This window comes from Herpailurus yagouaroundi, unplaced genomic scaffold (genome assembly GCF_014898765.1).
Source record: "Herpailurus yagouaroundi ecotype Mexico unplaced genomic scaffold, PumYag 29, whole genome shotgun sequence".
Lineage (NCBI taxonomy): Eukaryota > Metazoa > Chordata > Mammalia > Carnivora > Felidae > Herpailurus > Herpailurus yagouaroundi.
The window spans coordinates 40,833,398-40,857,039 of NW_024412377.1; the positions used below are offsets into that span (position 1 = coordinate 40,833,398).

The 23,642-nt window shown below is 44.1% G+C and overlaps 1 protein-coding gene across 3 annotated transcripts in view; it reads right to left on the reverse strand.

Annotated features, from left to right (window-relative positions):
* The window catches only part of LOC121044634 (chondroitin sulfate proteoglycan 4-like), a 75,075-nt gene extending 51,439 nt beyond the window's left edge, over nt 1-23,636 (reverse strand). For all 3 annotated transcript variants that reach the window (XR_005797414.1, XR_005797411.1, XM_040496912.1), the window contains exons 1-3: nt 23,548-23,636; nt 4,976-5,139; nt 1,068-4,634 (exon numbers count right to left, since the gene is read on the reverse strand). Coding sequence is in view for 1 of the 3 variants with exons in the window: in XM_040496912.1 (XP_040352846.1) it covers nt 1,068-4,634; nt 4,976-5,139; nt 23,548-23,626 (3,810 nt within the window). In the remaining 2 variants the exon portion in view is untranslated. The remainder of the gene's footprint in view (nt 1-1,067; nt 4,635-4,975; nt 5,140-23,547) is intronic.
* Nucleotides 23,637-23,642: the final 6 nt, after the last annotated feature.

Consider the following 23,642-nt stretch of genomic DNA (forward strand, 5'->3'; position numbering starts at 1 on the left):
AGAGGAAAGTTTACTTTTCTTTCCCACTTTAACTGGCTCAACGTTTTCAATATATATTGAATTTATTGATTCAGCAAAATCCATCTCAAACAGTCATTGTAACTGATTTATAGTCACTAAACTACACATGCCCCCTGGTGGTGAAACACATACTCTCCAAGATCCTAAAAAAGAAATGAGGAAAGCTGGTGACCCCCATATTCCGATAGTCAAACTCATTTAGTAAATTGCTCCTGATTTGTGTTCATTTCTTCTTGATGTTATTGGCTGCATTTCGCAAACAAGTAAACTCTTTTGCAGTCCTGAGGGTAGATTCAGAATAGCCTGTATTTGTGGCCAGTTGTCACAAATCACAGTTTACACACCCTATACAGGATTACCCTAAAAAGAACACGATCTCCTAAGTGTGATCAGTGGGGCTTTGCTTGCTGGAAGCTTCTAAGGAGGAGCCCCAGGAAACCTTCTGGTGTGAGGTCTCACCCCAGACATTCCACAAGTCTAGGCCAATTTTATCCATCAATTTCAGGAAACCAAATGAGACCACATGAAGGAAATTAACTGTGTAATATAGCATCCTCTGCTCTTCAAGAAATCCTTTCTACGTTTAAGTTGCCCTAAGTTTTTATACCCTGCTTCATCCCATTATGAATGTAATTCAGATGAAATGAAATGTTGGCAGTGTTTCTATAAGAAATGAAAAACGTAAAGATCTCTTAATTTACTCCAATACGCACATCACCTCCTCATTCCTTAATTTACTCCAATACACACATCACCTCCTCATTTAGTGTAGTGCATCCTACACTAAACATACACAGATAGTGTATGTGCTGGTGTGCACTAAGCTTTAACATAAGACTTAGGATTCCTTATATTCCATTTCCAACTATAGGAAGCTCAATAGTGTCAAAACCCTGAAACCTTCCAGCCTTTCTTTTCAATGGCATTTACATTTAGAAAAAAAAAGTCATTCTGAATACCAGGAGGGAAATTAACACAAAAATAGCTCTTAGAAGCAAACAGATTACTCTTAGAGAGACAGAATGCTCGCCAGGGCAACTACCTACCTGCAGTCTTCCTCTATTCAGTTTTACTGGTTTTCCTTCTTCAACAACAAGGGTCTGGAGCAGAATTTGGGTGCCATGTTGGTGGTTTTCAGAGTACATGCGCACATAGATGCCTACGTCTACATACACCTCTTTAACTCTCACTGTCAGGTTGAACATATCAGAATTGCCTCTGCCGTCATGCCTATAAAACACATAGCCTTGTTTCACGTCGTGCAGGGAAAATGAGCGGGACACTGAGTGGTTGACCAGCACTCGGCCATGCTTTGGGGGCTGTACCATGTGGAATTCAATCTCGTGGTCCGTTCTGATATCTTGGTTCGTGGTGACACTGAGGTTAGCTGCTGTGAGGCTGCTGCCCTCTCCTCTCTGTACAAGCAACCCCGTGTTGTTGGCTATCTGGACATAAGGGTCTGAGGCACTGACTTCTAGAAGGAAGGACGTGTAATGGACACCATCCGTCACGAACAGCACAAAGCGAGCAGAGTCTGCACCCCGATGCCTAAAGAGCACTCGCCCTTCCTGAAGGTCATGTTGCCTGAACTGGTATAGTTTCTGAGAGAGGTCACTGGCTGTCACCAAGTCCCCATTTGGGATGCCCCGCCGGGTATAGAGCAACTGCCCATCATCAAAATCTGAGTCGGGGTCATGGTAACAGAGATCTGCCAGGGTCAGCAGGCGCTGGCCATTTCTCACAACATGAAAGACCCTATCTACCACGCGCACTGGCTTCTCATCATTCTTTAACCCTACAGAAATGGTAACTTTGATTTCTGTAGATAAATGCTCTGTGTCAAGATCCCTGACCACTCCGTCTTGGCCTGGTGCTATGGCAGAGGCCACAAGGAGGAATTCATCACACTGGGTCTCAGAATCATCGTGGACATACATCAGTCGCTCGCCCACTAGGTCTTGATCAGTGAATGCGGTGATATTGTCATGACTTCTCAAAGGATTTGACAAGTTAATCAGTTTCAGCTTCCCGTGTTGAGGACTCTGGGTGATTTTATATTGGAAGGTCTGATTGTCCAGTGTTTGAGCAAATAATTCTGATTTTGTAATTAATTTCCCTTCTCCTTCTTTTACAAATAATCCTCTGTTAGTCACAGTAATGCGTGTCTTATCTGCTTCGAAGTTTATTCTGAAAGTATAATCTTTTGATGCTATGTGCTTCGCAGCAATCAAGAACCTAAAGGTATCTTCTGTGTCTTCCCTGGGCCTCTCCTGTGGCTCGTAACTTATCTTAGAGTCTGTAATGTTTTGTTGGCTGAAGACTGAGTTTGTTTTTAGCACTTTATTGCCAAGTAGCAATTTTCCTTTCTTAGGTGGGGTCAGCAACTTAAAATGCAGTTCCTTCTGAGCTACGTCCACACCCTCTGTCACAGCCTGCAAATGATCAGAATTCAATACTTGTCTGCTTATTTTACTGACCTTAAGAGGAACATTTTTGAGAAATGTAAACTTTAGCCACCGTACGGTAATCGGAAACATTAGCTCCTCGCTGACTTTTCCTTCTATGTTAACTTTAAATTTAAAGTGATCTGTAACATTTCCTAGCTGTAATTCTCGAAATGTACTATGGTACCGGACCTGACCCCGATCAATGGAATGCTGAGAAAAGGTACTAACTTGTTTCCATTCGCCACTTGACCCCTGCCGCTGAATCTGGCCAAATTGGGGTGGCTGAGTGATAGCATAGCGGGTCTCCATCTCGTGCGGTTCACCATTAACCTCCACCGACAAGTTACTCTGTGTAATCAGAACTGTGCCACCCTGCTGGACAACGACACCGGTTCTAATGGCCACTTCAAAGCCCCAAGGAACAGCCATGACCCGTAACACTACTGTATTGCTAACCAGCTCTCCATCACTTGCTCTCAGAAGGATCCGGGAGTTCCGAGGACCTCTGTGCACGTAGAAAATGTTGCCATCTCTTAAATCCCCGTGTGTAAAACCATTAATCGCTTTCCCAGGATCATTGGTGTTTTCTACAAACCCAGCATCTGAATTGAAGTTGCCAAGAATGGAGAAACTAAGACTCAAGGAATCTGTGTCAGGGTCTGACACGTGTATTATATTTGGAGTCAGTCGTTTCTTAGAATTCTCAAACAAGAGAAGCAAGTTTCCTTCGGGGAGCTTAAGGTGTGGGGGGTCATTTACTGGAATGACAGTAATGTTGAACACATATGGAACATGGCCTTGCAGATAAAATGGAATTTTCTGCTTGCTGTTGGAAGAGACTGAAAATGTGAAAAAATCCCTAGGTTCTTCTGAACCATCATGGACATACCAAACTTTCCCTTGCCTCAAATCTAACATCGTGAAAGCTTTCTCCATTTCGGGAACAGGGGAAACATCTAATTGAAGGAACCCGTGAAGGGGCATTTCCTCTATTTTAAATAGAATTTGAGAATGATGGACACCCAAATCTTCAGATTCCACATCCACTTTCATATGCCTTTGTTCCAGTAAGGCTCGCCCACCTTCTTGGATCTCCAAGTTACTCAGGCTCAAGAAATAGCTACTCGCATCTTGAAAAAAAGGCTTGCCTGCCTCAACGACGGTGGTGGAAAGGGGAACTTCTGACTGAAGCAGGTTTTCCATTGTCGTTATGAAAGGATTTTCATTATCACTACTCCTCGTTTTACACCCAGCAGCTATATCTTTGGAAACAAGGGCATCCTTCAATGCTCTCTTTTCTGAGTTGGCTTCCAAGCCTCTTAAGCATCCTTTGAAAGAAACTCCTCGAGCAGATTTCTTAGGCACAGAGGCAAATCCTAACTTCTTAACTTCTTCTCCCTTACGGGCATTAAGACCTCCCACAAAGAGGGGGCCTTCAGATACAAATGGCTTGCTTTGCAAAGGCAGCAATGTCCTTACCCCTTGCTCATCCACCATCAGGGCCAGATAACTTCCAGTGAACTTCAGTTGAATAACGTGCCACTTGTTGTCACTAACTAAGCTAAATGAAGAGAGCTGGGTGTTGCTTTTGCTCCATCCTACATGAGCCCTCAATAGACCGTTAACTATTTCCAAAGCAACGAAATTTCCTTCTCTACCTGACTGAAATAAAAGTAAGGCTTGTTGAGTTCCAGTCTGTAAAGCAAATTCCAATAGCCCTTCCCCTGGCACCTTCCATTCTGGGAAGGTGACATAGGATCTGGAGCTGAAGAAATTGATGGCTTCATCCTCTCCTGCAAAAAATTCGTCACTGCATCCTAGTGACACTTCATAAACCTTCTTAAAGCCAGGGTAAGATCTAAGGGATGCCAGGATCGCCTCCTGGTTAAATAGCACATCCTCCATACATCCGCGGAAATTGGGGAGCTCTCCATTCAGGTAAGGGACGTCAAGTCCACCGTGGCCTGCTATGTAGATTCCGTGTTGAAAGTGCAAATTGTGCACCTCACCGGTGATATGGCCCGTTGTCTCATAATGTTTGTCAATAACCAGAGAGACATTGTTTTTAACATAGTACAGTTCCACTAAATGCCAAACCAGGTCATCTGTACGAAGTCTTTCCTCAGAAAGGAGCACTTGTTTACCTGCACCCAAATTCACCCTCACCTGAAACAGAAAGAATCATAATTAATCAATCTCATCTTATTGTATTTTGTTGAGAAAACAGGGCCATTCATAAGGCGGGGAGGTGGGGGGCGGGGGAGAAACTTGGACTTGAAACTGCTTTCCACATTTATGGGCTATACAGTGAGGTTAAAAAATGTCAGAGTTGGAATATTTCAGGCATGCTCGTAAACTCAGAGGAGATCCAAACTTTTCAAATGGCACATGACTTTATTCTAGTAATAGTCATCAAATGGACAGCTATTTTGTTCTCTTTCTCTCTCATGGCTTTTCCTCCGGTAATTGGATGTTTACATGTGTTTAAAGATTTAAGAAAATCTTACCCGTAAGTTTCCTGATAGAAGTTCTATAATACAGTAGTCATTTTTCCCCGCTGCAAGAAAAAGTAATCCCCGTGGTTTGCTGGTTTGAAATTTTAATTGAAGAGATAACTCAGAGGAAACTTCTATGATGTTGAGCTCCACATAACTTTCACCATAAAAAGATGCTAGGGAAACATTTTTAAGAGAAGTATAAGTTAGTAAATTTATTACACAATGACCATTCCACTTTGTATTGTCATCTCCCTTCAGGGACTGACCCTGCTGAAGAAAGCTGGGGTAGCCCACAGATCTGATGTGGGGGTACAAAGGCTCAATATTTTCTTGCCCCAACTCAAAACAGCTCTGATGGGTCAGTCCCTCTTCAGAACTCTCAAGAAGGGTGGCCAAGGCTTCCGTTGAAACTGAATCCAAGTCATGTACCCAATTCCTCTTCCTTCCCTCCCACAGGGATAATCTCAAACCACTGGTGGTGAACTGGTATAAGAGCAGAAGGGAACACCTTAGCCAGCTATGAACGATCAGGCTATGAAAAATATGGGGCAAGTAATAGCTAGGAGGACTATGAATTGGATGTTTATTGCTAAGTTTGAATGAAGCTTTGGACAAAGATAAGGGAAAACTAGGAGAGATTAGTTGACAATTACAAGCTAGAGGGCTTCCCTGGCAGCATACAAAGTCTTTCTCCTTTCCTACAGCAGGAGAGCAGTAGAAGGTAAGACTCCCACTCAGGAATTAATCGTCAGAGTAGTCAGCTGCAAATAGAGTTAAAGTCTCCTCTATGATAGGCTTGCTCTGACAAAGCTAAGGCCCTGGTTGGAAAAGAAATAGGACCTCGACATATGGACTTGGGGGCATCTGGGTTGATGCATTCAAATACCTTGGGTCCCCAGATCTCTCTGAACCCTCTTAGCCTGCAGAAGTGGCCTATTCCCCTATTAAGGCTGGCACGTGCCTAGCTTAAAGAGAATGCAGAGGCTTCTCCTCACAAGTAACATCTGGCCGCTGAAGATACACAACCATCTCTCTTCCTGGCCGCTAGGCCTAAAACAAAGGTTAAGTCATAGCATAACCTGTGTGGAGACCTATTGGGCTTGATATCAGTAGAAAAGGACTAGATCCTAGTGTAGCTGTAGGACCGCTCCAGGTATATTCTACTGCCTGTAGCTGCAAGAACACACATGCAACTGAGGGTACTTGAACAAGGGGACAAAGCATAAAGTTGGGGCACTCTCCAGGGACATAGGCTATAATACCTTGGAAAAGACTACTGGAAATTGGTGCGAACTCACCGCTAAAGTGGCTCCTAGATGCATAGAAATTGCAACGACCCACTATCAGTGGGACAGACGTGACAGAATGACCGTGACAGCTGGATGAAAGAGATGGAAGTGGTACATCCAGGATTGAGCATAAATAGGACCAGAAGAAGGCACAAGCAAGTGCACAAGAGGGCAGCCCAGAGCTCCAGTCATCACCATTCTTGTGCCAGCACCTTTCATCAGCTCACACCTATGGCTACATGGGGCAATCCCGTGTTGCCAGCTGATGGAGGAACAAAACACGTGAGCGTGGTTCACAGATGAGCCAGCCTCATCCTACGGATGCGCGATGAAAACAGACTCCAACCGCACCATAGCTCCTCTTAGTGGTGGCCATGAAAACCACGAGCAAGGGCAAGTCCTCCAAATGGATAGGACTTTGGGTGGAACACCTAGTCATCTACTTTACACAGACAGAAGTGGCCTGAGTGTCAAATAAATAAAGACCGATAAAGAGTGGCAAATGGCCTGGCCAGATGGTCAAGAGCCTAGAATGCGAAAGATTGAAAGAGTAGGAACGAGGAAGTCTGGGATTGATGCAGGAAGCAGGAAAATCTTTATATTGCATGTTAATGTCCGCCAAAAAAACATCCACCACAGACTATGCATTAAACAACCAGACAGACTGTGACTTGGCCAGTTGACATTAGCCAGCTTCTGTCATCTGCCACAACAGGCTCATGATGTTGGCACAACAGGCTCATGATGAGGTAGCCATGGTGGCGGGGTGGAGTCTATGCATGCACCCAACAGTCCGGGTTCCCTCTTACCAAGGCTTTCCTAGTTACTGCTACTGCTGAATGCCCAACATGTCTCCAACAGAGTCCGACACCAATCCCTAATATGTTACTATCCCTTGAAGAGAGACCAACTGTCCATTTGGTGGTGAGCCGACTTCAGTGAAACCCTTTCTCTTTAGAATTGTCAGTGATTCATTTCCACAAAAATAGACACATGTTCTGGGTATATATTTATCTTTCTTGACTCAGATAGCGCTATCATCTGAAAAGCTCATGGAGTGTTTAATCCACGAATAAGGGATGCCAAATAACATCACATCAATCAAAGACATGCCCTATACTCCAAGGAAGGTGTGGTAATGGGCATAAGCCAATAGGATCCACTGGCACATCATATACTATGTCGCTGAAAGTGAGGGCTTGACAGTGTAGGAACAACCTGATGTTGTTCTTTACATTAAAGCTCTTTAAACACCTCCTGCTGTGTCCCCGGGAAGTATAATGCATGGGTCTGGGAACAAGAAGTAGATAGGAGTGGCCTTGTTCACCATCACTCTCAGTGTCCCACTTGAGAGATTTGTGTTCCCATCCCCATAAGCCAGAAATCTATGGTTTCAAAGCACCTGGCTTCCACAGGTGAATGTTTCCACCAGGGAACACAGCAAGATTCTCTGTGTATAATAAGCTATAGCTGCTGCCTGGACATTTCAGTCTCATTATATCAAGGAGCTAGCAGGCAAGAAGAGTCATCTCTAATCTGATGGGTAATTGACGCTCAGTCATCAGAAGCAGGCAGAACTACTGTTATACAGGGCGTTCACAGAGGAATACGTGGGCGCCCATGTGGTTCTATTGGATGAATCTTGGAACTTCTTTGGCAGTAAATAATAAAGCAGTTACCTGTCTTGAGAAGAGTGTGTTGACAAAAGCTCAGACCCCTCAGGGGTAAAGGCCTTAGTCGCACCATCAGAGAGCCAATGGGACTAGCGGAGACAACAGTGGAGGGTACAGGAATCGGTGAATAAGGAGGAACATGAAGATTATCACCCAGGCACTATTCCCAGGATTTACATAAACAAGTGGATCCAAGTGATACAAGGTGTGGATGGCGGTGGATTCTGTGATGCACTACCCTTCAGGCATAAAGGCCTTTCTACCCTGGCTGCTATGAACCTTGCTGGTAGAGAGCCCCCAGCATCTTCAAAACTCTCCTCAAGGTCAGTTCCATTGGCACTGCATCGCAAGTGGAATTTTCTCTCCTCCCGTTCCAGTTCCCTTCCATTCCTCAAATGTTGATCTTAAGAACAGTCCTTATTAAGGAAGGCTCCTGTTTCTCTCCACCTTAGATTCTGCGTCCTGAGGCACACGATCTGCAATGTCTGCTTCTCTGTTCCTACAACACTCTGTATATTCCCTTATTCTAGGATTCACCATGTTGTACTGAAATTACTTGTTTATTCATCTATCTCCTGAACTATTCCGTGAGTTTCCTATGACCAGGAGTCATCTCTTTTTTATTTCTCCCTCTCCAATATCTCACACGGTGACTGACACACAGGTGGTATCTTAGGTTTTGTTGGTAGTTCATTGAGACCCCCTTTAAAAGGTTCATATACCCATCCTCCAGCTGCTTAACTGGAGTTTCAGTGAAATTATACCCCCTGCCCTAGAGAGCAACCCATGGTCGTTGACTGATTGAAACAGACGAATCAAATACGTAGAGCTCTGAGTTGCTATTCATATCCCAGAGCCCTCTCTGGGATCAGGCCGATATCAGATCAATTAAAGCCAGATCTTTGCTTAGCTTCTTCTCCTGCCCTATCCTGCTTCCCTCCTTTCTTACAGTTCTTTCCTGGTCACCTCACTCAGTAATTTACTTGCACAAGAATCTCTGCCCATGCTGCTCTTTTTAGGGAACCCAATCTAAAGTAAGCAGCAAACAAGAATTTATTGAACCAAAAGACACTAAGCCAGGAGACCCTCATTTTATAGTTGAGTAAACTCAGGCCTAGAGAAGCTTAGGGACTTACGTAGTCAACAGTTACTTCAAAACGGAGCGAAGACAAAAACCAAGCATTCCCCACCACCAATCCAGTGTTTTCACTAAGATGCAAAGCTCTTACAGAGATGAATCTGATCTCTACACACTTTTTCAGATACGTATAAGCACTCTTCTCTCTAGTTAAAAACAGCCATTAGTAATGAAATAATAATTCCGTAAAACCAGATTGTAGCAATAAGTTTGTAGAGACGAAACGATTTATTACAAACCCACTAGCTATCCCACTTGGTGTGTATAGTCCTGGAATTTCTCATTACGAATCCCCTTACTCTGATTTTTGACTGACTTAGAGGCTGTATTGTTAAGTTTTCAAAGCCAGGAAATGTTTTCTAAATCATAAAATCTACTGCTGAGAATGACTAAGTAATGTTCTATTTTCCCACGGCTCACCTCCCTGGCACTAAATCAATTCCAGGCTCAGCTGGTGGCTAGAAATTTCCATGACCTCAAGGGAAAAAACGAGGAATCGGGTTTAAGACTTCTGGTTTGACAGCCTGGAACCAGTTGTGTCCTCACATATCTCCAAATGGGCCCCCACTTTTGTGGCTCTTAGTAAGTGCCTCAAAATAACAGTAAAAAGCAAATCAAAGCACAAGAAATTCTAGAAAGAGAAAGGTGATCTCCACCTGCAGTGAAGGAAAAGGTGTGACTTCAGCATTACATGTGTAGAGCAAATCAAAGTGAGCAAAAATCAGAGCAACTTCCCGGTTTTATGTGCTTATATAAAAGGTGAAATGGTTGAATGGAAGCCAAAGATTGGCAGTCAGGTGGGTAAAAGACTTTTCAGGAAAAATAAACATTGATACTTCTCTATAACTTCTCCCAAGAAGATGATTATTTGATTCATTTTTCTCTACCTTAGGAATGGTTCCCATTTCTTTTTCCAAACTATAGCTTTCTGTTTTTCTTGTTTGGCTTTGGTGTTGTTTAGGGATTTCTTATTTATTATTTATTGGGTACCTCCTATGTGCCAGTACTATCAGGAGTCGGAGGTAGGAAATTACTAAGACCAAAGGGCTTGCAGACTATCAGAAGAGAAAGCTGCTCAAAAAGAAGAATATATCGAACCCAGGTGAGAGTAGAAAGTTGGTACATCAGCAACTTGTTTTTATGAAGAAAGGAGCAATCTTCCCATAAAGTGTCTCTCCCTGGCAGATTTAAGTGCCCACCCTGCATGAACTTATGCTGCCCACAAATATACCAAATGCTCGATTGGTCCTGGGTGTTTGAAGGTGAATGACGTAACTGCCAGTCAAGCAATTACATCGGCTTGATTATTACTTGGGAAATGTAGACCGCAACAGAGACACTCAGCCTAGTCAAGGGGGATGGACGAAAGGTGTTTCCAGCAGGCAGGAAGATGGCTTCCAGAAAGACCTAATGAGGGACAGGCGAGAGAAAGAGGAGAGAGACAAGGGGGAGGAATAGGAGACAAAGAGACCAGTGACTGCAAGGAACCAAAGGTCCAACCTGGCTGAGCACAGAGTGAGAGGGGAGCAGCCAGGCAAAAACTACAGACATATGAGGGGGTAAAGGTCAGAGGGCACCTGCTGCTGTGTCCAGCTGAAAGGCTATCCCTGAACTTTCAATTTGAAATGGCTACTCCTTGAGGCACCTGACTGGCTCAGTTGGTTAAGAGTCAGACTCTTGATTTAGGCTCAGGTCATGGTCTCATGGTTCATGATATCGAGCCCTGCTTTGGGCTCTGTGCTGAGCAGACCCTTCTTGGGATTCTCTCTTATCCGCTGTCTCTGCCCTTCCCCTGCTCATGCTCTCTCTCTTCAAATAAATAAATAAACTTAACGACAACAACAAAAATAAAGTGGCTAATCCTTCTGAGGCCCCTACATCATGTCTAGTTACCTTCTTTATTTGTTTCCTGGGTTATTATCCAGCTCCAACCACACCACCCCAAACAGAATGTGAAGTTTTGAGGGCAGGACCCTTGCTAGTTTTGGTCACTGCTCAATCCTCTGTACCTACAAGAGTGCCCAGCACATAGTAACCACTCAATAAATGATGGCTTTGTAAGCCAAGGCAAGAGTTCAGACTCTATCCAAAAAAAGCCCTAAAGGGACCAAACAGGGAAATGATTATAATTTAGATGATTTTGGCTGAAGCACAGAAAATGGGCTCAAAGGGATAGTGGGGAGCAGACAGGGGAGAAGTGGGTGGGTTCAAGAAACATTTAAAAAGCTAGATTGTCCAGGGAAAGGGAGAGGACAGGCGGTTAATCCAGATTAATTTTGAGATTTCTGCCTGGATATCCCCTTACTGAGAGGGGGAACCTGAGAGAGAAGTTTCTGTTTCATTTCGCTTCGTTTGTTGGTACGTATGTGACAAGAAGTTCTCCAGAACATTTGGGGAGCAAATGGCTGACTGAACAACTAACTGGATCCCGTGGGCAGGGACCCACTGATGGGGGGAGGGGAGCCTTAGAAACCATATTAAGAAGACTGCAGGGGAAGATGTGGTATTTATTTATTTATTTATTTTAAATTTTTTTTAATGTTTATTTTCGAGAGAGGAAGAGAGAGAGGGACAGAGCATGAGTGGAGGAGGGGCAGAGAGAGAGGGAGACACAGAATCCAAAGCAGGCTCCAGGCTCTGAGCTGTCAGCACACAGCCCGACGCGGGGCTGGAACCCACCAACTGTGAGATCATGACCTGAGCTGAAGTCGGATGCCTAACCGACTGAGCCACCCAGGCCCCCAAGACGTGGTTCTTGGTTGGGAGGAGACATATTAGTGCCGTATTTTAGAAAGATCAGCCTGGTGACTGTGGGGGCAAAACAAAAGTGGGATAAAAACTAATTACAAAAGAATTTAAAAGGGGGAGAGAGAGAGAGAGAGAGAGAGAGAGATTTCAGAACTGTTTCCTTTCGCTGGGAATTAGGGCTGCCTTTTCAGAGTATAACATTGTTGGCAATTTTATATTATACCTTTTCATGCATTGCCTTTCTTCCAAATGTATTCCATAGATAATAGGTGTAGAAGCTTGTCTGAAAAATTAAAATACAAAACCACAAAAACAAACTTCTCTGCTAGAGCCTTTGAGTTACACAGAGTCCTAAGATGAGGTGGTAGGAGGAAGGCTGACATTACAAAGCAGCTCTTCCTCACACCGACCCTGTGAAGGGGGTCACTGCACTTGAACAGGAAAGCCACACTTTAACCCCCAGATCTGCTCTGGGGAATCTCTGCACTGCCTTACTGTGGCATTGACGTTACATGCTTTATGAAACGGAAGTTGAATACTTATTCAAGAGACAACTAACCGTCCTAACCATCCGGAGCATGCTAAGAAAGAAGACAACTTCCAAGTATGAAATAACTTAGCTCCAACATCTAACATGCCTGAGAGGCGCAACCTCCTTTGTTCATTGAATGCAAACCCCAACAAGGGGCGGGGGGGTTCTACCTCTCTTCCACAAAGCTCAGGTCCGCTAACACATAAGCTGGGACAGGAAGTCAAGGTATACCAGGAAGAGATCTTTTCTCCATGGCTGCAGGATGGGCGGTTGTTTAGTGGGCTGGGGGGTGAGAGGGGGCCCCTGGCACCACATCTCTATGCTAAATGTGTTGCTGGCATTGTAAGGGGCGGGGAAAGAATGGAGAGTAGGCCCAGGGCCACTGTGTAGATACCAATCTTGGGTTTCCAGTGGGGTCAGAGCAATCCACAGTCGTGGAATTCTTGCTGTTGTAGAACAGGATCCATCAGGTTCTCACTTTTCATTCATTCCCCAAACATTAGTCACTATGCCAACTGCTCAGGTTGCAAAGAGAAAACCAGCACGTAGCCTGCCCTCGGCTACTCTCAGGGTGGCATTCTCCATGCCTGCTGCGTAGGGTCGCGCAGACTGTGTCCTGCACGACGCCAGGGGGAGCTATTCCTATAGACTCCGTCACTTCCACAGCACCCCTGAAATGAAGTAGTGAGGCAGTCCTAGTCCCTAGCTGGGCGCTGATTGAGCTGACAACCCCCTCCTTAGTGGCATAGCTCCCAAGTCCTATCCTGGATGCACCACACGTGGCCCTTATGCATGTCTCTGTTTGCTCTTTCATCTCCATTTCCTATTGCTGCTGCAACAGACTACCTACCACAAATGTAGTAGCTTAATATGACACAGATTTATTGTCTGACAATTCTGGAGGCTAGTAGTCCAAGAAAGGTCTCACTGAGCTAAAATCGAGGTGTCTGCAGGGCTGCATTTCTTCTGGAGGCTCCGGGAGAGAATCTGTTTCCTTGCCTTTTGCAGCTTCCAGAGACTGCCACGTTTCTTGGCTTGTGTCCCCAGCCGGCCATCACCTCTGCTTCCAACATATCAGCTTCTCCCTCTTATAGTATGATCACATCTGCAAAGTCCCTTTTGCCATGTAAAGCAACATATTCTACGTTCTGGGAATTCAGATGTGAACTTCTTTGGAGAGCCATTATTCTGCCTTCCACAGTCCCTGGGTACATTCTGTCATTCAGTTGCTTGTGTTTATTGAGCACCTGTCATTTGTAGGTACTAGACTAAATGCTGGGAATGCAGAGGTGAATAAAGCAGTAGCATTGGGAAGGGCCCCAGAAGCAGAGGTTATGACGTTTGTGCTTTGTATGCCCTATGCAGCTCTATTTTTAAAATATTATATATATATACGTATATACATATATATATGTATATACATATACATACATACGCATATATATATACATATACATACATATATGCATATATATACATGTATATATATACATACATGTATACATATATATGCTGTATATATATATACTATATATGTTATATATATACTATATATACATAAAAGTTATATGTATATAGTATATAGTATATAGTTATATATATATACTATATACTATATACATATATATATATATATATGTTTATTTATTTTTGAGAGAGAGAGACCATGTGCATGCAGGAGGCGCAGAGAGAGAGAGGGAAAGAGAGAATCCCAAGCAGGCTCTGCACTGCCAGCTCAGAGCCCAATGCGGGGCTCAAACTCATGAATCATGAGATCGTGACTTCAGCTGAAATCAAGAGTTGGATGCTTAACCAACTGAGCCACTCAGGCGCCCATATATATTATATATTATAATATAATATAATTGATATAATATACTATATAATATACTATATTATAATGTATTATACTATAGACTATAATATATTATATACTATAATATAATATATTATATAGTATATAATTTATATATCATATATGATATAGTATATCATATATATCATATATGATATAGTATATCATATATATCATATATAATGTTTATTTATTTTTGAGAGAGAAAGCACGAGCAGGGGAGGGGCAAGAGGAAGAGGGGGACAGAGGATTGGAAGTGGGCTCTGTGACGGCAGCAGTGAGCCCAGTGTGGGGCTCCAATTCACAAACCGTGAGATCATGACCTGAGCTGAAGTCAGTCGCTTAACCAACTGAGCCACCCAGGTGCACCCATTTTTTTAAATATTAATTAAGATATTTTAAGTGAAAGAGACTGTAATCAAACACCTGAACTCTTTGGTCTCCCTGCAAATCAGCTGATCAGGCAACCCCGGGACCTATTCAGCACAGCAACCATGAGCGTGGTTGGGTGTTCTAGCCCCACGGTTCACCTCTCCGGGTCACCTCCTGCCGCACCAGCTGTTGCTTGGCTCACCAGGACACACTGGCCGGGGGCAGCATTTGGCTTCGGTAGAAATGGCAACGTGGAGAAAGAAAGAAAAAAAGAAATGGTAAAGCGTGGTGCCAAGATATCCACTGTGGAGCCAGAAGACTTCGCAGGTTGTCTTGTTCTATAAAAGTAAGAATTGAGACTTTATGCGTGTCTAGTTTACAGATTGATGGGCATCTTGTCTCAGTCATCTGTGTGAGACCAGCCACATGCCTCACTTGCTGGGTACTCGAGTCTCCCTGGGCGGGCAGCGGGAATCCTACAATGCGTTGACACCGAATGGCCTCATCCTCTTTCCCATTCAGTGACACACCACACGCAGATCTGCAAACCCTCACTAAAAGGATCAGTCGCTTTTGACAATTCCTGCAAATAAGCCATAGATGAAAAATATGTGGAAATAACGCAAGGGCCAGTAATGCAAAGGAACTGGAAGTGCTGGCGCTTTCTCCTCTTCCTGTTCAAGCTCTTCATCAGCGCTGGTATGTGGTCAAAGCAATAATATTCTAACGAGATCTGATAAGAAGGTAGTCAAAAATGAGAAATTATTGGGGCACCTGGGTGGCTCAGTCGGTTGAAGTGCCGATTTTGGCTCAGGTCATGATCTCGCTGTCTGTGAGTTCAAGCCCCGTGTCAGGCTCTGTGCTGACAGTATGGAGCCTGCTTTGGATCCTGTGTCTCCCTCTCTCTCTGCTCTTCCCCCACTCACATTCTGTCTCTCTCTTTCTCCCAAAAATGAACTAAACATTAAAAAAAATTAGAAATTATTGAACTATTTCCTACTTGGGTCTAGTGTTAAGTGTATATTGTACCTTGAGAAAGTAGGTGGTGACAGTAGGACTGATATTTGATTTGCAAACAGAGATATCCTGTATGCTAAAAGATATCCTTACCACGACAGTATGTTTATCAGACAAAGTGGCTCCCTGCGGTGGGGACACTCTCCAAGCTGAGGACATATCCCAGTGTCCCCCAGGGACTGAGAAAAGTTCACCTAAGCCTTTGACAGGGAGAGTCTTCAAAGCAACAGCCTGATTTATCCAAGGAGGTAAGGAAGAAACCTGAAATCAGATCACATATCTAGCTACTCAAAAAATATTCTTCCAAGTGCCCCAAAGTAGCTTTGGATGAGACCCCAGTCTCCAATATTTGTCTTGCAATCAGAGCTATGGATGAAGAACAGTATATATGCTGCCAGTACAGTTGTCCCCCCCCCCCCCCGATCTACGATTTCAGTTATCCGTGGTCAACCATGGTCCAGAAGCTGACGATCCTCCTTCTGACATATCCTTGGAAGAGCAATAGAAGCCTAAAGCTATGTCACAAGGCTGACATCATTCACCCGGCTTCATCTCCTCACATAGGCATTTCATTATATCACAGCGTCACAACAAGGGTGAGAGCAGTACAGTAAGATATCTTAAGAGAGTGAGATCACATTCATACAACGTTTAATATGGTATATTTTCACAACTGTTCTATTTTCTTGTTTTTGGTGATCTCCTACTATGCCTAATTTATAAATTAGACTTTACCATAGGTATGTATTATAGGAAAAGACATAGTACATATAGGGTTTGGTACTACCTGTGATTTCAGGCATTCACTGAGGGTCTTAGAATGTGTCTCCCACGGATAAGGGGGAGCTACTGTCTACGTTATGGAATTCTCTTTTTTTAAAAGTGTATTTACGAGGAGGAGGAGTTAAGATGCAGAGCGGCATGGAGACCCTGAGCTTGTCATGTCCCTGAAATGCAGCTAGATCAGCACCAAACCATTTTTGAACACCTAGGAGATTGATCTGAGGATTAACACAACAATCTGCATAACTTGAGCCACAGAACTCCACAGGTACAGGTGTGGAGAGGTGAACAGGAGCCAGGGAGAGAAAAGCCATGGATGGTAAGCAGCTGCTTTTGCGGAGAGGGGACAGAGACCAAGAGAAAGGAAGGAGAGTGCGGTGCATCGGGATTGTGCAAGAGAAGCACTCTTTAGAAAGTAGCTGGAGAGAAAGAGAAAGAGTGAAAACACTCACAGGGGGCTGAACAAGAAATCTGTTCTCCCAATCCACTGACGGGAAGAAAGGAGAGGGTTTCAATACCGCCAGGATTCTATAAACAGTGGAGTGCAGAGTCTGAAGTTCTGAAGCTCAGTGCACGCAGTGGGGTCTGAGGGGTCCGTGTGCCACCCGGGGAGAAGTGGTTCCCCCAGTTGGAGTGCATTTGGTAGAGGCTATACGGCCTCCACACAGGCAAAGATCTGAGCGGACCCCGGGAGAGCAGCCACGTTTGCTGGTATTGGGACAAAGATGACAGAGTGCGGTGAAACCTGGCAATGGCTGTGTGTTGTGATTTGCCATAATCTCTGAATCTTTGCCACTTCACAATTGCACGAACATTTTCTGGGGCAAGCTGGCACCCAGCCATTGCTCAGTGAGACCTTCTCCAGAGAGTTAGCCAGGGTCCAAGCAGTGGGGGTCTCTGAAGTGTGGGTTTTTTTTTTCTTTTTAAAACTTTTTTTCTTTAATGTTTAGTTTTGAGAGAGAGAGAGAGAGAGAGAGAGAGAGAGACAGAGCACAAGCAGGGGAGGGGCAGAGAAAGAAGGAGACACAGAATCTGAAGCAGGCTCCAGGCTTCGAGCTGTTAGCACAGAGCCCAACGTGGGGCTTGAACTCATGAACTGTGAGATCATGACCTGAGCCAAATTCAGATGCTTAACTGACTGAGCCACCCAGGTGCCCCTGAAGTGTGGGGTTTTTGAAACACAGCCCCATCTGAGATAAAATTCTGGAGGGAGGTGCCACTTGGCAGGTGGACATACTTATATCAGACAAACTAGATTTTAAAATGAAGACTGTAACAAGAGATGAAGGGCATTATATCGTAATTAAAGGGTCTATGCTCCAAAAAGAACTAAAAATTATAAATACTTATGCCCCCAATGTGGAGGAACCCAAATACATAAATCAATTAATCAGAAACAATGAAATTCATTCATGATAATACCATAATAGCAGGGGACTTCAACACCCCACTTACAGCAATGGACAGATCATCTGAGCAGAAAATCAACAAGGAAACAATGGCTTCAAATGACACACTGAACCACAGAGACTTAACAGATGTATTCAGAACACTTCATCCTAAAGCAGCAGAATACACATTCTTCTCAAGTGCATATGGGACATTCTCCAGAAGTGACCACATACTGGGTCACAAATCAGCCCTCAACAAGTACAAAAAGTTGGAGATCATACCTTGCGAATTTTCAGACCACAACGCTATGAAACTAGAAATCAACCACAAGAAAAACCATGGTACGACCATGAATCCTTGGAGATTAAAGAACATCCTACTAAAGAATGAAGGAGTTAACCAAGAAATTAAAGAGAAATTTAAAAAGTACATGGAAGCCAATGAAAATAAAAACATGACAGCCCCAAATCTCTGGGATACAGCAAAGGTGCTCATAACAGGGAAGTATATAGCAATCCAGACCTTCCTAAAGAAGGAAGAAAGGTCTCAAATAGACAATCTAACTTTACACATAAAAGAGCTGGAAAAAGAACAGCAAATAAAGCCCAAAACCAGCAGCAAAAGGGGAATAATAAAGATTAGAGCAGAAATCAATGATATCAAAACCACAAAAACAGTAGAACACATCAATGAAACCAGGAGCTGGTTCTTCGAAAGAATTAACAAAATTGATAAACCTCTAGCCAGATTGATCAAAAAGAAAAAAGGAGGGGCGCCTGGGTGGCGCAGTTGGTTAAGCGTCCGACTTCAGCCAGGTCACTATCTTGCGGTCCGTGAGTTCGAGCCCCACGTCGGGGTCTTGGCTGATGGCTCAGAGCCTGGAGCCTGTTTCCGATTCTGTGTCTCCCTCTCTCTCTGCCCCTCACCCGTTCATGCTCTGTCTCTCTCCGAAAAATAAACAAACGTTGAAAAAAAATTTTTTTTAATAAAAAAATAAAAAAAAAAAGAAAAAAGGAAGGACCCAAATAAATAAAATCATGAATGAAAGAGGAGAGATCACAACCAATACTCCTGAAATGCAAACAATATTAAGAGAATATCAGGAGAAATTATATGCCAACAAATTGGGCAACCTGGAAGAAATGGACAGATTCCTAGAAACATATAAACTACCTTAAGTGAAACAGGAAGAAACAGAAAATTTGAACAGACCCATAACCAGTAAAGAAATTGAATCAGTAATCGAAAATCTCCCAACAAACAGGAGTCCAGGGCCGGATGGCTTTCCAGGGGAATTCTACCACACATTTAAGGAAGAGTTAACACCTATCCTTTTGGAACTGTTTCCAAAAATAGAAATGTAAGGAAAACTCCCAAAATCATTTATGAGGCCAGCATTACCTTGATTCCAAAACCAGACAAAGACCCCACTAAAAAGGAGAACTCCAGACCAATTTCCCTGAGAAACATGGATGCAAACAAGCATCTCAACAAGATACTAGCCAACCGAATCCAAAGATAATTATAAGAATTATTCACCATGGTCAAGTGGGATTTATTACTGGGATTCAGGGCTGGTTCAATATCCACAAATCAATGTGCTACATCACAATAATAAAAGGATAAGAACCACATGATCCCCTCAATAGATGGAGAAAAAAAACCCCAACATTTGACAAAATACAGCACCCTTTCTTGATAAAAACCCCCAAGAAAGTAGGGATAGAAGGATCATACTTCAAAGTCACAAAGGTCATATAGAAAAGACCCCCCACTTATATTATCCTTAATGGGAAAGAACTGAGAGCTTTCCCCTAAGTTCAAGAACATGACAGGGATGTCCACTCTCACCACTGTTATTCAACATAGTGGTGCAAATCCTAGCCTCAGCAATTAGACAACACAAAGAAATAAAATGCATCCAAATTAGCAAGGAGGAAGTCAAACTTTCACTCTTCGCAGATGCAGATGACATGATACTCTATGTGGAAACCCAAAGGATTACACCAAAAAAAAAAAAAAATGCTAGAACTGATACATGAATTCAGCAAAGTCACAGAATATAAAATCAATGTACAAAAATCAGCTGTATTTCCAAACACCAATAATGAAGCATCAGAAAGAGAAATCAAGGAATTGATCCCATTTACAATTGCACCCAAACCCATAAAATACCTAGTAATAAACCTAACTAAAGAGGTGAAAAATCTATACACTGAAAACTATAGAAAGTTTATGAAAGAAATTGAAGAAGACACACACACACACACACACACACACAGGAAAAACATTTCATGCTCATAGACTGGAAGAACAAATATTGTTAAAATGTCGATACTACCCAAAGCAATCTACATATTCAATGCAATCACTATCAAAATAACACCAGCATTCTTCACAGAGCTTGAACAAACAATCCTAAATTTGTATGGAACCAGAAAAGACCCTGAATAGCCAAAGCAATCCTGAAAATGAAAAGCAAAGCTGGAGACATCATAATTCTGGACTTCAAGCTGTGTGACAAAGCTTTAATCATCAAGACAGTATGGTACTGGCACAAAAACAGACACATAGATCAATGGAACAGAATAGAGAACCCAAAAATGGACCCACAAACATATGGTCAACTAATCTTTGACAAAGCAGGAAGGAATAACCAATGAAAAATAGTCTCTTCAGCAAATGGTGTTGGAAAACTGGACAGTGGCACACAGAACGAACCTGGGCCACTTTCTTCCACCACACACAAAAATAAACTCAAAATGGATGATAGACCTAAATGTAAGACAGGGAGTCATCAAAACCCTAGAGGAGAAAACAGGCAACAACCTCTTTGACCTCAGCCATAGCAACTTCTTACTCGACATGTCTCCGGAGGCAAGGGGAGCAAAAACAAAAGTGAGCTATTGGAACCTCATCAAGACAAAAAGCTTCTGCGTGGGGAAGGAAACAATCAGAAAACTAAAATGCAACTGATGGAATGGGAGAAGATGTTTGCAAATGACATATCAGAGAAAGGGTTAGTATCCCTATAAAGAGCTTATCAAACTCAACACCCAGAAAACAAAGAATCTAGTGAAGAAATGGGCAAAAGACATGAATAGACAATTTTCCAAAGAAGACATCCAGATGGCTAACAGACACATGAAAAAATGCTCAACATCACTCATCATCAGGGAAATACAGGGAAATACAAACCAAAACCACAATGAGATACTACCTCACACCTGTCAGAATGGCTAAAATTAACAACTCAGGCAACAACAGATGTTGGTGAGGATGCAGAGGAAGGGGATCTCTTTTGCATTGCTGGTGGGAATGCAAAGTGGTGCAGCCACTTTGGAGAACAGATGGAGGTTCCTCAAAAACTTAAAAATGGAACTACCCTCCAACCCAGCATTTGCACTACTAGGTATATATCCAAAGGATACAGGAGTGCTGATTCGAAGGGACACATGCACCCCAATGTTTATAGCAGTGCTAGTGACAATAGCCAAAGTATGGAATGAGCCCAAATGTTCACCGACTGACAAATGGATAAAGAAGATGTGGTGTATATATATATATATAGAGAGAGAGAGAGAGAGAGAGAGAGAGAGAGACATATGTGTCTATATATATATATAATGGAATATTACTCAGTGATCAAAAAGAATGAAATTTCGCCATTTGCACCAACGTGGACGGAACTAAAGTGTATTATGCTAAGCAAAATAAGTCGCACAGAGAAAGACAAACATCATATGATTTCACTCACATGTGTAATTTACGATACAAACGGATGAACATAAAGGAAGGGAAGCAAAAATAATATTAAAACAGGGAGGGAGACAAACCATAAGAGACTCTTAAATACAGAAAACAAACTGAGGGTTGATGGTGGGATGTTGGGTGGGGGGAAAGGCTAAGTGGGGAAGGGGGATTAAGGAGGACACTTGTTGGGATGAGCACTGGGGGTTATATGTAAGTGAGGAATCACTAAATTTTACTCATGAAATCATTAGTACACTGTATATTAACTAACTTGGATTTAAATTAAAAAGAAATAATAATAAACGTAAAGTTTATTTATTTTGAGAGAAAGAGTGCATGAGTGGGGGGGTGGCAGAGAGAGGGAGAGCATCCCAAGCAGGCTCCTGTGCTGTCAGCGCCACACCCCAAGCGGGGCTTGATCCCAGGAACAGAACAGTGAGACCATGACCTGAGCCAAATCAAGAGTCAGATACTCCATGGACTGAGCTACCCAGGCATCCCATGGAATTCTTCAAGAAACATTCCCTATCCACATTCCGTACCCCTAAATAGATATCTAATCCATAGGTTCTTAGCCTCATTCCCAAATAATTGCATGGATGACAAAGAAAGATGCTAATCCATAGAAAATGAGGGAAATGAGAATTACTAAGTAGTTCTTCGGCTGTGAATAAGTCTTATAGAGTATTTTCTTCAAGCCTCCCTGAAGAAGCGATTATCTCAATTCTACAGATGCAAAATTAAGACCTAGAGAAAGGAAAGCCACTTTCGCAAAGACATTCTGGGAACATATGATAGCACCCAAGTTGAAGCCCATCTGACTCCAAAGCTTGGACTTACCATCCCCCTACCCCAACCACTGGATTACTGGCTTATCCCTGATCACCACCAAGTCAGAACCATGCACTGCCCTCCCAGATCTCCCCGTTGTACAACTGGAACCCTCCCTCTCAAAGCCACATCAAAGCCTCAGTTACGCAGCCCTAGACCTCCAAGCCCAGGCCAATCCACCCTTCAGTCCTGGCAGGATTCAGGAAGGAGGGAGGAGGGTGGAGAGGAGGAGCTTGGAACAGAGCAACAAGGGTAAGAGGAGAGTGAAGTGTCCATACTCCAGATGCCATTACGGCTGCAACATTACTCTGAAGCGCCCAGTGAAATCACCAGGCGGTGTAGGCGGCAATGGCACTGTTTGCCTATTCTATGCCTAACGTGCAGTAAATAAGCGTTCAGAATTTAATCCGAATCCTACAAAGAGGTCCAAGGCCGTAGATTTAGAATGTGTTACCTTTAAAAAGTCACAAAGGAAGTCTTTCATTGAACTAAATTAAATTCCAGGGAGCCATGGTGGGCGGGAAGGCCCAAGTGCAGGGCTCGGTTATGTAAAAAGTCTAAATAATCATGCTTTTATTAGTAATCCTTGACTTCTGGAATGCGCAATGGAAGTGCAAAGCATTTCCAGTGAATGAGGTCCAGAAAATGTAGGCGGACTGGTGGAGGGACTTACAGAACAACAGGCCAGGCCAGCGACCAAAGAATTTCACGAGTTTAAGGCCCCAAACCCGGGCCGGTCCCGTGCAGCCCAGGACCCCTCACCCGGCCTGGGGAAGGCGCAGAGCCGCAAAGGAGCAGAAGGGAGGACGACAGGATTCGTTCGTCCCGCTCGTCCGAGTGCCGCCAGGAGTCCAACTCTGAAACCCCCCAGCGGCGGCGAGGGCCGCGCGGACCTCGGGAACAGCCCCCACCCCGGGGCTCCCCGGAACCAGCGGGGCCGGGCCGCGCGGGGCGGGAGCTGGAAGTTTCGCGCGGCCGCGCGGCCACCACCGCGCAGGGCCGAGCCGTCTCCTCCCCGCCGCCCGGCTCGGGAAAGCCCAACCCGAGAGGCAGAGTCAGGGTCGCCGCGGGGTTTCCGGGGCCCCCGGAGTCCGGGGAGAGCCCCCCGCGCGCCCTGGCCTCTGCTCGCCCACCCTCTGCTCACGGGCTCGGCGCGGCCGGCCGGGGAAGGAACCGGGAGGGGGAGTTAGGCGCGTACCTCCGAGCGCCCCGCGCGCCCCGCAGAGCCCCAGGCAGGCGGCGAGCAGGAAGAGGCGGCGGGCCCCGAGCCGCCCCATCCCGCCGCGGCGGCCC